Source organism: Leucopleurus acutus, assembly GCF_964270905.1.
Source record: "Leucopleurus acutus genome assembly, chromosome: 18".
In the NCBI taxonomy this organism is placed as follows: Eukaryota; Metazoa; Chordata; class Mammalia; order Artiodactyla; family Delphinidae; genus Leucopleurus; species Leucopleurus acutus.
Window position 1 is genome coordinate 32,725,757 of NC_139160.1, and position 14,995 is coordinate 32,740,751.

The 14,995-nt window shown below is 36.5% G+C and overlaps 1 protein-coding gene across 4 annotated transcripts in view; it reads right to left on the minus strand.

The window, feature by feature from the left end:
* The window catches only part of DIAPH3 (diaphanous related formin 3), a gene marked incomplete at both ends in the record, with an annotated part of 563,043 nt that overhangs the window by 419,826 nt on the left and 128,222 nt on the right, over positions 1–14,995 (minus strand). For all 4 annotated transcript variants that reach the window (XM_082859704.1, XM_082859703.1, XM_082859702.1 and 1 more), the window contains one exon: positions 9,538–9,668. In XM_082859704.1, the coding sequence (XP_082715830.1) occupies positions 9,538–9,668 (131 nt within the window). The remainder of the gene's footprint in view (positions 1–9,537; positions 9,669–14,995) is intronic.

Here is a 14,995-nt window from a genome sequence, read left to right on the forward strand (position 1 = left end):
CCAAAGGGGATGTTTCTATGACTTCTATGATGTGCCATATTGCCAATTTCCTCATCCTGACCACAGGTAGCCAAAGTGAAGGCCACCATGGACCAAAACTATAGCAGTCTGTCAGACCAGCCTCTCCTTTCCTTTCCTACTTTTTATAGTTGGTATGAAGCCCACTCCCTTAGCATTAGCCTTATCCCACCAAGACTGTAGTCCCTGCTGTAGGCAGCCTCCCTTAGATCACTCTTTGATTCTCTTGATATGAATGTCTACTCATCCTTGGAGGTTTTAAAATATAAGCTTTAGTGTTTAAGACTTTAACCTCATATGTATTCTCATAGTCTTGAACATAACTTTGAGAAAATAATAATCATGCAATAAATATATCAAAGAAATATGCAGCTACTCAGAAGAACCAAGGCATTTAAGCAGCACTGTATAATAAAATATAACAGAAATGGTATGTATGTGTTGTCCAATATGGTAGCCACAGCCACATGTGTCTACTGAGCACGTGAAATGTTGCCCTTTTTTTCATTAAACTTTAATTAATTAAATTTAAATAGCCACAGGTGACTAGTAGCTACTGTATTGAACAGCACAGGAAAGAAAACACAGAGTCATCTACGTTACTAACCTTTCTGACATCATTACTGAAGAGAAAGAGAAAGAAAGGAAAGGAAAAGGAAAGATGAAAACTACAAGAATGTACATTACCAAGGAACACCTTTACTCCTCTTGCCCATTCAGAAATTATCACTGTAAATATGTATAAACTGCTAGTTTTTCTAAGGCTGATTTTCTAAAAAAAACTTTTTATCTCATGTCTTAATTTAAATTCCAAAACACCACGAGAATAAAAATAAACTGGAGCATATTATTAAAGAACATTATCCTCCTTCCCTCATTTCTACAAAGGGAGAGGTCTTCTACTATATTCCCCATAAAGCAACATTGGGGGTTACTTCTGGTCACTCCCTCTACCTCGTTATTGGAATATCTCCCAGGAAAAATTACTTTATCAAATTGGTGTAAGTGGAGAAAAAAACAGAACGCTCCTACCTGCATAGGAACCTGGCCTGCAGTTACCTATTCTCTCTATCTATTACTACATGATAAGTGATTCAGTGGGAAGAAGTAAGAAGTATATTTCACCTTCAAGCCCCAGTTTTGCTTTTCACTCTAGCTTTTCCAGCAGTACAGCTGATTTTGTTTCTTACCCTGCTTCTGTATCTACTTTTTAAATGTATTTCAGAATGCAAAAGCAAAAAGACGGTGTAATTAGCATCACCATAAAACCCAGTATTTTGCATGTATACATGTCAAACAGGACAGAAGTTGAATTACAGGAAACTGAATAAATGGTAACAGGTCTCTTTTTTGTGGGATTTAGGGGTGAGTCATAGAGAAAGAAGACTTTGGGAGGCCAAGCAAGAGAAAGATACTGAAAAAGTGCTGAAGCAAATGCAGGACCTGAGAGATGACTGTTTATTTCACTTGACCAAGTTGACTGTGTTTAAGTAGAGGTCGTTTCAAGAAATTCAGAGCAGGGTAACCCTTTGTATCTTAGTAAGTTTTTGAGCTGATTCAAGCCCTGAGGCACATGATAAAAGCACTTTTGTTTACATCTTCTAATACTAAAATAAAGAACCTAAATGTCCAATGAAATTAAAAACTGGAAGAAACAAAAATTTAACACTTATTGACCTATTATGTATCCCAATAAATAATGCACTGGTACTCAGCCCATTTCTTCTCACTCCCCTTCCCCACTTCTATTCTGTTCTGTTCTTGTCTCAAAGGGGCTGAACCTGCAGGCTGCAGTTCCCAGGCTTTGTAATCAACTGCTCTCTGCTAGGTTTGACCAGAGGGAAGGTGAAGAAAGAATAACAAGGCCTCTCTCTCTCCCTTGGCAGTTTCTCTGCAACAGTTGCATCTTCCCCATGGATCCAGTTTCTTCCACTCAACACCAGGCTGTGAGCTTCCAGAGCATTGCCTTTCCCTCCAGCACAGGGGTGGAGCAACTTCCGGCTGTTGCGAACCTCCACTACCTCACTGCTCCCTATTTGGTTTCTCAGTCTTTCCATCACCCATTTAACCAATTTCTGGCATTAACTTCTTTTTTAAAAAGCGTATAGCATGCGCTCTGGTTCCTGTTTTCCTCTCAGGACCCTGACAACATGTATAATACACACATATACATATATGTGCATTACAGTTTGATTCCGATTTCATCTCCAACTTCTTCCTAGGAACGCATCTTTGGTAAGAACAAGGAAAGGAACAGAAACTCTTTAAGAATCATAATATGGTATAATAAAGCTTTAAGAAGAGAAACGTTTGACTTGTAGATGTTTTAGTTTGAGTGCTCTAAAGAGTCTGCACCACCCTTACCCCACCACAATGTCATTGATAGAATCCACTGACCAAGAGGAGGGACTTTGCAGGCACAGTTGAAGGATGAAGGCCTAAAAACATTGCTCACCCAAATAAAGCCAGCAGTGTCAAATACTTACCACATTAATGAGAGAACCAGCAAGATGGTGAGGCTGGTTCAAAAAGAATTGGAAAAACATCAGAAGATATATAATGACTTAAAGAAAGGATAGTAGAAGAAGAACAATAATTTAAATATAAAACTAATTAATATCCTGCAGGGCAATAAACCTGCAACTTCTGGGGTTTATCTTTAAAAAATAAAAATTTAAAAAGCAAGCAACAGTAAGGTAAAATAACATAATACTAACATATGCATTAAAAATTTAGGGCAAAGGCACACAAGACCCTATTAACAGTTCACCACTGAGCAGCAGGCTTTGACAATCAAATGACAAAAGAGATGAAGACTTTTTCTTTTCTGGTTATACCCGTCTAAGAAATTCAGATTTTTGACATAAGAATACAATGCCTTTATAATTTAAAATTTCTTATCCAACTTTCTTTTTCCTGGTATTAAACTAGATATTCATGACCACCCTCCCAACAACAGTCACTGAGACATGATTTTAAAATCGTGTCTGAGGTGACAAGAAAGTACAGTCTCCTCAAAAGCAAAATTTAAAGAGAGAGAAAGAGAGAGGAATTTAGACAGGTAAGCCTGCCTCAAGCCTCATCTGCTCTGGGGGACAAACATGAAGCCCTGGAAACCCAACATCTCCTTTGTGGTAGCTGAGCAGAGCGAATAGAACAAGTGTTACAGCCTCAAGCCTGAGAAACGCCGGCAAAAAGCAAGGCTCTCAAAGGGCCACACCTTAAGTAAGAAGGTGACCTAGCAATAAACCTGCCCCGTAAAGGAGGATATCAAGGCAAATTTCTTCTGATAATTCATAACCCAGTCACACACATATGTGGAGGAAAAAAAAACAAAAAAACAAAAACCTCAAACTGGTCATTTTAGTTTAAGGCAGCCCTGGATCATTACGTTCCTAGTAGTAGAAAAGCATTAATTCATTCTAGCAAAATATCTTCAAAATAAATCTCAAAGAAGAAGTTCCAAGGAATAGGAGGTCACACTCTAAAATTACAAAACACACAGAGAAACAAGAAATGAGTAAAGGTGAAAAAAATAAATAAACAAATAACCAACACCAGGAGTAGGCCTAGGAAACCTTTATTTACTAAAATTACAGAGAATATAAAATATTTAATATGTTTAGAGAAATAATAAACAGGATAAAAATAAGCAAGGAGGGGCTTCCCTGGTGGCACAGTGGTTGAGAGTCCGCCTGCCGATGCAGAGGACATGGGTTCGTGCCCCGGTCCGGGAAGATCCCACATGCCACAGAGCAGCTGGGCCTGTGAGCCATGGCCGCTGAGCCTGCGCATCTGGAGCCTGTGCTCCGCAACGGGAAAGGCCACAACAGTGAGGTGCCCGCATACCAAAAAAATAAAATAATAAAATAAAATAAAATAAGCAAGGAGCATTATGAAAAATTATGAAAAAAGATAAAGAGTTTTGAAACAGCCAAAAATATTATGAGGATGAAATTATAATAATGGAAATTTAAAATACAACTTATAAATTAAATAGCAGATTAGACAATGGTGAAGAAATAATTAGGAAACTAGAAGATATTACAAAGTATTCCCAGAATACAGTACAGAGAGACAAACAGATGGAAACTTCAAAGAGATAGGAAATAATGGTGTATGGAGTAAGAAGCTCTAACACATACAAAACTGAGAGAGGGGGGAATCAATATTCAAAGAGTTAATGGCTGAAATTTTCACAGAACTTATGAAAGACACTAATCATATTCAGGAAGTCCAAAAAAATCCCTAGTAAAAACAAATAAGAAAGAAATTCCACCTAGACACATAGAACACACTATAGAACACCAAAAACAAAACATAATAAAACCAGAGAGAAAAGGCAGATTACCCAGAAGAGCATGAGTTTTAGATAAAAGAGCCTACCTCTCAAAAACAGCAATGTAAGGCAGAAGAAAAAATTATATCTTCAATGGACTAAGAAAAGATATCAGAAAACCTTAATTTCATGCCCTTAGGAAAACTATTCTTCAAAAGTAAAGGTAAATAAAGTCACTTTCAAACAAATAAAACAAAGTTTTACCATCAAAGGACTCTCACTACAGGAATGTAATGATATACTTGAGCAAAAAGTAAAATCAGAAAAAAATGTGCAAGAACCAAAAAAGGATGAGTATGTATGTGTATAAACACATATACATAAATACATATTTGTAGTATATCTCAGTAGTAACAATAGCTAATTTACAATACGAAAAAAGAAAAAAGAGAAAATTAAAATATCACACAGAACTAGCATACAAATCAAGAGAGAATGATTGGTGTTAACGTATTTTAGGTTCAGAGGAAGAGAGACTGCTTTTTTATGTCCCTTTTAAGTACACGCATGTACAGTTTCCTTTTTAAGCGTGTGCATGTTAAATTTCTCTTCTGTTTTAAGATCAAAGAGAATGTCTTCCAAATTAGTAAATGAGGAAAAATGAAATGAGAAATTTTAAATCTATCAAAAGAATTTGAGGAAGAAGAAGGAAGAATACAGAATAGAATGGGGGAGGGGTGAGCAGGAGGAGGAGGAAGAGGAACATGGAAAAGCAGCATAAACTGAAAATTTTAAATGGAATGTCATATAAATCCCAATATATTTCTACAATTGATATGAACAAAGATTATCAGACAAGTTTTTTTAAAAGCATCCATGTATTATTTACAATGGATGTTCCTAAAATATAAGAACAAGGTATGAAAAATGATTAATTGTGATAAAATGTGAGTAGCTGCACACAGCATACATAAATATATGAAATACTGAGAGGAAAATGCAAGTCTTCAAAGAACACATAGAAGATGATGCCATTTAAATAATGTTCAAAAAGATATAAAACCAAGCAATATATTAGGAATACATATATGGTAATCTATAATGCAAAGAAATCCAAAATTCAGGACAGTGGTCACCACGGAATAGTGCAAAAAAGGGACACTGAATTAAGGAGGGAGGCATAGAAGCTTCAAAGTTATAGGCAGTAATCTATATGCTAGCCTCATTAGTAGGTGAGTGGGCACTTATTTCACTATAATGACAAACAGCCTTTTTTTATATGTTTAACATTTTATAAAAATAATTTTCATAGTAAGTCAAACTATTAGTAACTTCAAATTTTTGTCTTGACTTTTTCTCTTCAGATCAGGTTGACACCAAGGAATACAGTGATCTTGTTGCTTGCCACAAGCCTCCTGTCTCTATCCTCATGTGCAGTACATGGCACAAAACATTCAGCAACTCCAAAGATAAGCTCTCCTACCAGCTTTATGTTTTCAAGCCCAGAAATGCAGGAAAACTACACTCTAAACATAGCACTGATTAAATGGAATAATGACACATACAGGCTGCTTACTTGCTCTGCAGTAAACATATATTTTACTGCAAAATTTTCTAAAGTGATCTTCTAGAAGTTACAGTTAACTTAATCAAATCTAGTTCCAAAACCTCCTTAGAAATCTTCTAACAAAATGATAAATTGTAAAATATCTCTTGTAAACTTCAAAATGCACACATTAAGCATGAGTAAAGGAAGATAATGCCTAGGGCTTCCCTGGTGGCGCAGTGGTTGAGAATCTGCCTGCCAATGCAGGGGACACGGGTTCGAGCACTGGTCTGGGAAGATCTCACACGCCGCGGAGCAACTAGCCCCGTGAGCCACAATTACTGAGCCTGCGCGTCCGGAGCCTGTGCTCCGCAACAAGAGAGGCCGCGATAGTGAGAGGCCCGCGCACCGCGATGAGGAGTGGCCCCCACTTGCCGCAACTAGAGAAAGCCCACGCACAGAAACGAAGACCCAACACAGCAAAAATAAATAAATAAATATTTTTTTAAAAAAAAGATAATGCCTAATATCACAAAACACAAAAATCTAAGAAGACTGGTATTTCTGAGACAGAAATCTTATCCTTGACGACCACATCAACTTGAGCAAATGAAGATGCATTCTATAACTAATTTGCTATATGCAAAGATGAGTAATGGACTAAAACGCTTAATATCAATCATAATGATGTTAGTGTCTACCTTTTTATGTTTCTACCTCCACGTATTTGAAAGCTCAAACATAACTGTTGACTGTGTTGAGATCCACTAAAAGTTATGTTTGATAATTTGAAGAAATTGGTCTTTTCACTTGTGTTCCAAAAATAAAGCTTCTATGTCTTTAAGCTCAAAACTGTCCTTGATGTTGAATAATCAATAAAACTTCAAACAGAAGAACTATGTGATCTTCAAATCAAGTCTTTATAAAACAAGGCCAATAATTTGGTATTTAAAGCGCTGGTTTTCACATAATTCACTATGCAGATAGTCAAAGGATGACATGTCTCATAACCGTTACGCAGAGTTTCAGAGGTTGGTGAATGGTTCTAAAATACTGCATATCAGGGATGGGGTGGTGCAGGGGTGCTCTACTTTTTCCTTGATTTTTTTTTTTGCGGTACGCGGGCCTCTCACTGCTGTGGCCTCTCCCGTTGCGGAGCACAGGCTCCGGACAGCAGCCATGGCTCACGGGCCCAGCCGCTCCGCGGCATGTGGGATCTTCCCGGACCAGGGCACGAACCCGTGTCCCCTGCATCGGCAGCCAGACTCTCAACCACTGCACCACCAGGGAAGCCCTCCTTGATTTTTGATTTAAATAAATCCTGATCCCAAACCAGCATTGGAGAACTGTCATTAATTAGTTCACTTGCTTCTTTTTCAATTGTATTCACAGACATTAAAGAATTTCACTCTGATTTTCTCAGTAATACTACAGATCTAATAATAATCTCAAAAGCTTACAAAAAGTTGGAATTCCTTCTCTCTTGAAATTTAGTCACATACTGTACATAAAAAAGAAAATATGAAAACTGACTTTATCAGCAGACACATCATAACTAACTGCAACGTCCAAAGATTTGATCAGAAATAGCTTCAAGTTTTACATGTTCAGCTAAGTCATTCCTCTAATTGGAGCACTGGGCACAGAAATACTCATGTCTCAATTTTCTATCTACATAAAGTGCCATGATTTCAGAAAAATTTCTCCAATGATATGGTTTTCTATTCTTTCCAATTAAAAAAACTACTTCGTAGGAAACAGCAACACTTGTGAATTGATGATAATATATTCTATCGTACGTATATTGGCTCAACAGAACTGGCCACTCTCAGGGAAATAATTCCACAAATTTTTATTTTTGAAATATTTATTCTTTCAAATGAAAGAAACATACAGCATTATTTCCCACTGTCTTTATATGGAATCACAATAAATAATTATATCCATTGTAATATGCCTGAATTCATACATAAAATCCTCTCACAGTTTTTCTTTCACTATCATGTTCATCTACTCAAAATATGAAAAATTAGAAGAGGTAATGGCAGGGTCTATTTCTTATTATACTGAAATTCCATGGTTATTTCCAGTGCCCAGTAACTGCCAGATAAACTGAAAAATGACTGTAGCTCCCCAGTTGACCCCAAAATACCCTCTTCCTACATTTAAACTCCACAGAACAGGGCCTGGACCTGCTTTGCTATTTACTCAAGCCCCACATCTAAGATGGTACTTGGAAACAAAACATTGGTACTTGGAAAACAGCAGGTGTTCAATAACCATTTTTTAAATGAAAACATTTAATAGGTAAAGATTAAGATGGAGACCAGAGCTCTTCATGTATGACTATACCTGTCAAATAAACAAACTCCTAATTCAACTTAGTTTCTAGCAATAGCCAACATAAAACTGAAGAAGGTTAAAATTGTTTCAATCAAATCTTCACTGAGCACTTTCTATGTGCTAAAAGCACTGTGCCTGGTAAAGAGAGGTATATAAGACATATGAAATCCCTGGTCTCATGCCCACCATTAATTTACAGCCTAGAGAACACACTGAAAGTGGTAAAATATGGAAAAATAAAGATAAAATTGAAATAATAGAGATTCTTTGTTTACTCTTCATGCTCCTTACTTATACCTCACTTTCATGTCTCTCAGCAGGTAGGGTCTTTTTATTTTAAATACTTATACTGTCAAGGATCTTTATTATACTGTAGCCAAACTTCAGAAACATCCGGAATATCAGAATATCAAAAAAAGTCTTTTATATATCATTAACCTCCAATCATAGTTTTTCATTCTGTTCCTCTAGCCCTTTGTCTATATTTTATACACACACACACACACACATATGCATACATATATATATATATACACACATATATATGTATATAGAGAGAGGGCTAGAAAATATTCATATATATTTATGCAGAAATAAGCATTCATTATACAATAAGAAATCAAAACTAATCTACCGTAGACTCTTGCAGCTCAGAAATTCTGATTCTATGACTGTTCAGACATTTTATAACAATTCCTACTTAAAATTTTTCAAGAATATGCTGGACTAAAAGGTCTAAAAACTGATTTATCAAGACACCTATTGTAGTGTGGCTAGATACAGGGCACCCAGTTAAATGTGGAATTCTGGAAAAACAACAAATAATTTTTTAGCGTAACTACGTCTAAAACCCAGACTTTACTGGGCGTCCTATATTTTTATTTGCTAAGTCTGACAACGCTAACCTCCTATGGGCTCCTACAAAGATACCAATTCCAATAAAGGAAATAATAAATTAATGGTATTTCTTGTATATTAAACAGGAATGAGCCAATATATATGTACAATACCAAAATTCAGAGTGAAACTCAGCCCCATTAAATTGACAGTTTCTGATGACTGTTCGCTTTTGAAAAACGCCTCAAATTTTTAAAAATTCTAAGAAAAAAAATAGAATGACTTTTTTAAAAGTCCACAGGCTACATATCACTCAGTAATAAACACAAAAGGTACTATTGAGACTGTATTTCCACATGCATATAAAAATTATGTATTCAATTTTTACCTTGAGAAGTTGTTGAGGTAGACCACCTATTTACTCACAGGCACCATGAAGTACTGCATAAAAGTGGCAGATCATGGCATCTGTTTAATTCAGTAATATGCCCTCATGTTCAGAAAGACGAATTACCTCACGGGATTACTCGTCAAAGACACGCGGAGGGACTCCAGGCACGTGAAGAGCCTTTCATCTGCAGACTCCATCTTCAGTTCATGGATGAATTCCTGAGGTGAGATCTGTCGACTACTCTTAACACTTCCCTGTAAAATAAGTTAAAAATTTTTAATTCATGTTGTGTGAAGATTATCCATTAAAATAGTAACTACATTAATCCCACCTTTCATATTAACAGCAGCACACAACTACTCTGAGTAGCATTATTTTGAGAGGATGATTTCCTTACTTCTGCCCATAAATCTATAAATTCATAATCCATGGTATCCACAAAAGATAGCAACATAATATCAAAAGGTTTTCAAATTAAAATAATTGCTTTGTCAAATCCAGACTATCGTGGAAAACATAGGAAATATCTGAAAATATACCAATGTGTTTTAGGCACATGTAAAATAAAAACCAAAACTTAATACAAGAATGACCCTATTAAAATTAATATTCCAAGCAACACAGAAAAAGCTGTAAATCTTTAAGCACCTAGTTCTAGGCAATACAGACACAGAGATTATCAAAACCTAAGTCTGGAAGGAGAAACGCAAGCAAGGAAACAGTACTATTCAGAGCAGTCTAATTCCTCTAACATGCCACCAAGGGACCAAAGGAGGAACACCCAACTTGGCAGAACAGACAAGGGAAGCCAAGGGGAAGGTAAGTAAGAGGGAGGCAAAGACTTAGACAAGAATACCTTTCAGGCTAAAACATCACACAAAAGCACACACCCAAAAAGAAAAACAAAAGCACATAGCACATATAACTGAGGATAGATGCCAGGTCCTGGAGTGGTAGAGCACTACCACACAAACAGCTTTTCCAGGGGGGTTGGAAGGATACACTGGCAGCAGTATGAAATACATATGAGAAGAGCTGGAGTTCATTCATTATTCAACAAACATTAATTCCCTACTAAGTGCCTGTCGCTGTGCTAAGTGCTGAAAAAAGACCAGTGAACAAGAGACAAAGATACCTACCTGCACGGAGCTTTATTCTCCACAGGGAAGAATAAAGAATGACAGACAATAAATGTAAAATAATTAACATACATCTCACTGTAGTGTTAAGTGCTATAGAGAAAAATAAAAACAGGAGGAGGAATAAGCAGCATTAGGAGGTGGGATGCAATTTCAAACAGGGTGGTCGAAGCAAAAATAAAGTCTCACAGAAAAGACTCTGAAGGCCTCAAACCTGAATGTTAGAATAAAGGTTTGAAGGAGGTGAGAGCTCTAAACATGCAGATATCTGGAAAAAATTTGTGATGGAGGGGACTGCAGTCCTTACAGGCCACCAAAGAACTTGACTTTTACTCTGAGATCAGAAGCATCAGAAGCAGAAAGACCTGTTGAGAAGGTATGTGTATAGTCCAGATGGGAAATGATGAGGATGCCCAACTAATAATAAACTTCAGAATTATATCTATTTAAATTACAGATTACAAATCTAATGGGAAGAAAAGGAACTGTACATGCCCAAAAGCAGCTAAGTTGAGATGGTAGGAAATTAGATGTATTTTTTCATTTCTTTTTATTTTTATTAATTTGCTACAGCATTGCACAAGGAAACATTCCCAATAATGCAAAACAAATTAGCCCTGGGAAACAGGTGATTTTCATAAATAGCAAGTCATAATTTACTAAACAAAAATATGCCATTCCATGAAATGGGAGCTAACTGAATCCACATTCTATGGGATCCTTACAGCAAAGTTCCTAAAGAGATGAGTTCAGGCATCCAAAAACCCAAACAATAATTTGCCTTAATGACCCAGAATAGGGCACTTAATGAACAGAATGTCCCCATTAGTAAAGTCTTCCAGCTATTATAACTTCCATGTTGGTCAAATCAACATGTTGGTCCCCCTAAAATTGGGAACAAGAGAAGAAATGTCAGCTCTCACCATTCCTATTCAGTATTGTAGTGAAGGTCCTAGATAGTGCAGTAAGGCAGTAGCAACAACAGACACACAGATTAGAAAGGAAGAAGTAGATATGTCTATTAGCAAATGAGATGATTATGTACATGAATTTAGCAAACTCACAGAATAAAATTCAATATAGAAAAACAATTTTTTTCTAACTACTACCAGCAATTAGAAAATAAAACTTTTAAATATATCGTTTTCTAACAGCATCAAAAAAATACAAAATCATTAGGAAAATTTTTAACAAAAGAAGGGAAATATCTATACACTGAAAACTATAAAACATTGTGGAGAGAAAAACGACCTAAATAAATGAAGATGCTATACCATGTTCCTGGATCAGATGACTCAATATCAAGAAATCCATTAATAAATACATTTAAAAAATAATAATTTATAGATTCAATATAATCACCATCAATGTTCCAGCAAGCTTTTTTGAAGAAATCGAGAAGCAGTTTCTAAAATTAATATGGAAATGCAGAGAACCTACAATAGAACAATTTTGAAAAAGAATAAAGTTAGGGGCTTACTTTATCTGGTTTCAAGATTTACTGAAAAGCTACAGTAATCAAAGTAGAATTAATGGAACATTAACAGAACAGAAGAGAGTACAGAAATATATTGAATCTATGTAGTCAATGATTCTCAACAAAGATCTCAATGTAATTCAATGGGGTAAGAAGAATCTTTTCAACAACTGGTGTTAGAATAATTGAATATCCACATGAAAGAATGTGAACCTAAATGTAAAAGCTAAAATTATAAAATGTCTAGAAGAACACATAGTGAAAATCTTCACTACCCTGAGGAAGGCAAAGGTTTCTTAGGATACAAAAGCACTAACTATAAAGTTGGATTTCATCAAAATGTAAACCTTCCACTTTTCAAAAACCTCTTTTTTTATTAAGATAGCTTCATTAAGAAAATGAAAGGTAAGCCACAGACTGAGAAAACATTGCAATATGTGTCAAGAACTGTACAGAGGCTGAGATTTTACCCCACATACAAGCTAAGTTAGCCTGTTACTATTTCATGAATTCTGACAGAAAACACAGGACTCCTCAGTTAGAGACAAAAGGACTCTATTATACATGTTGGTTCCCTAACCCACCAACCCACAGGGATGATGCAGAGATCCCTGATGAATGATGGATACCTACACACACAGTGGACTGTATAACAAGGGAAGAACACTGAGCTTCGGGCAATCACCACTTTTATAGTGAACAGTAACAAACCCGCTCATTATCCACAGAGATATAACTTCATCTCTAAAGCTGCTTCACTGTAAATGCAGTCCTGAGAAATGACCTGGATAAAGAATGGTCAGGCCTTGCATGTTGGCATAACCAGAAAGAATATACAGGGATATCCAGGGCCCATGGTAGACTGGCTCTCCCAACGATAAATATATCTCATAAACAGCAGTCTCCAACCTTTTTGGAGCCAGGGACCAGTTTCGTGGAAGACAATTTTTCCACAGACAGAGGGGCTTGGGGGGATGGTTCAGGCAGTAATGCAAGTGATGGGGAGCAGCAGATGAAACCATTTAATGAACTCCTACAATTCAATAGTAATAAGACAAACAGTCCATTTAAAAACGTGAATAACAGACTTTGCAAAAGAAGATGTATGAATGGCCAATAAGCACATGAAATGATGTTCAAGATCATTTGTCATCAGGGAAATGCAAAATAAAACCAAAAACAAAATTATGCTACATACATCCTGGAATGGTGAGGGTGTGAAGCACCTGGAACTCTCCTACACAACTAGTGGAGATGTAAAACAGTACCGCCACTTATAAAACAGTTTAGAGATTTCTTTTAAAGTTAAATATACACTGACTCAGCAAGTGCACAACTAGGTGTTAAGCAGGAGGGGGAAAAATCCATACAACATTCAGAACAGCTTTATTCATAAAAGCCAAAGACTGGGAACAATGCAAGCAATCATCAACAAGTTGTTGTATATCCATACAATGGAATACTATGCAACAATAAAAAACTTCACTGCTGATAATGCAACAAGATAGATGAATCCAAAAAACTATGCTGAGTTAAAGAAGTCAAAACAAAAAATAGAGCATAATGTATGGTTCCCTTTATAGGAAAGACCGAGACCAATCTGTCAATCTTTTCTCTGGGGCCACTCTGGTTCAAGACATAGAAGCTGAGCTGTTAATTATCTGTGTGTTTGATTAGAGAATGAAGGTAAACGCAGACAACATTTTAAATGGGGCAACAAGTAGACTTTCCCAATAAGCACTGGGAAAAAAAGAATAAACTTACTGGCAAAAAATAATTCTTTATTTCAACCACATTAGGTTTTTCCAGTTTGAAACATTTACTGTGTAAAGGTCTCTGCATTTTCACCTGAGATTCCTGCCTTAACACCCTCCCCTCTTACCCAAACCCGCAGCATCACTACGATGCAGGTTCCTCGTGCTGGCTACGCCCAGACATCAGTTAGATCTGGGCCAAAACTAACTTCCCGGAAAGATATTTTTATAAGCCACACAAACTGAGTCCCCCCCACCCCATCTATGGATTCCTTTTTCAAAACACTCACCACTCTGTATTGTAATAACTTTAATTGCTATTTATTGCTTAAAGGATATATTGAGTACCTACTGTGTGCCGACATTGTTTATATGATGTGGCTACACTGGTGAAATAAAAGTCAAAGATGACTCCTAGGTTTGGGGCCTAAGCCAAAATGTAGTGCTAACTACTTAAATGGGAAAGGTGGAAGAAAAAGAATGAGTAATAGAGGAAGCAGCTATTTATTTAAAAGTCGTAAGTTTGATCAAATGACATTTTTCTCTGTCTAGGAAAATAAAATCTGAGCAGAGACCAAAATAAAGGAAAGCAGGGAACATGGGCATTCTGGAAGAAGGGTATTTCAAGCAAACAGAAAAGCAAATACAAAGCCCTAAGGTAGGAATGAACTTGGCATATTTGAAAGACAGCAAGAAAATTCATCTAAATCCCAGTGAGTGTGACAAAGAGTTATAGATGACAAGGACAGATAAGACAGGCAGACATCTAATCCTGGAAGCAGGGGACTGACAAACCACAGCCAAATGTTTTTGTATGACTTGAGCTAAGAATGGTTTTCACATTTTGAAAGCTTGTAAAAAAGAAGAGGAAGAGGAGGAGAAGGCGGAGAAAGAAGAGAAAGAAACAGCAGCAGAAACAACTGAAAGCATACATAACACCCTAGCCTAAAATGTTTACGATCTGGCCATTTAAGAAAAAGTTTACTGGCCCCTGATAAGGTCTTAAAAACCATGGTAGAGACTTTAGCTTGTATTCTAAGTGGATGGAAAAACATGCATAGAAATTATAAGATAGAGCAAACATTTTTAGAAGATTATTCTAACTACTGTGTGGCACCAGACTCTAAGTGGCAAAACATGAAACAAGGAAACAGATTAGAAGCCTTCTATATTGTCTGGTCAAGAGTTGGCAGCAGGGCTTCCCTGGTGGC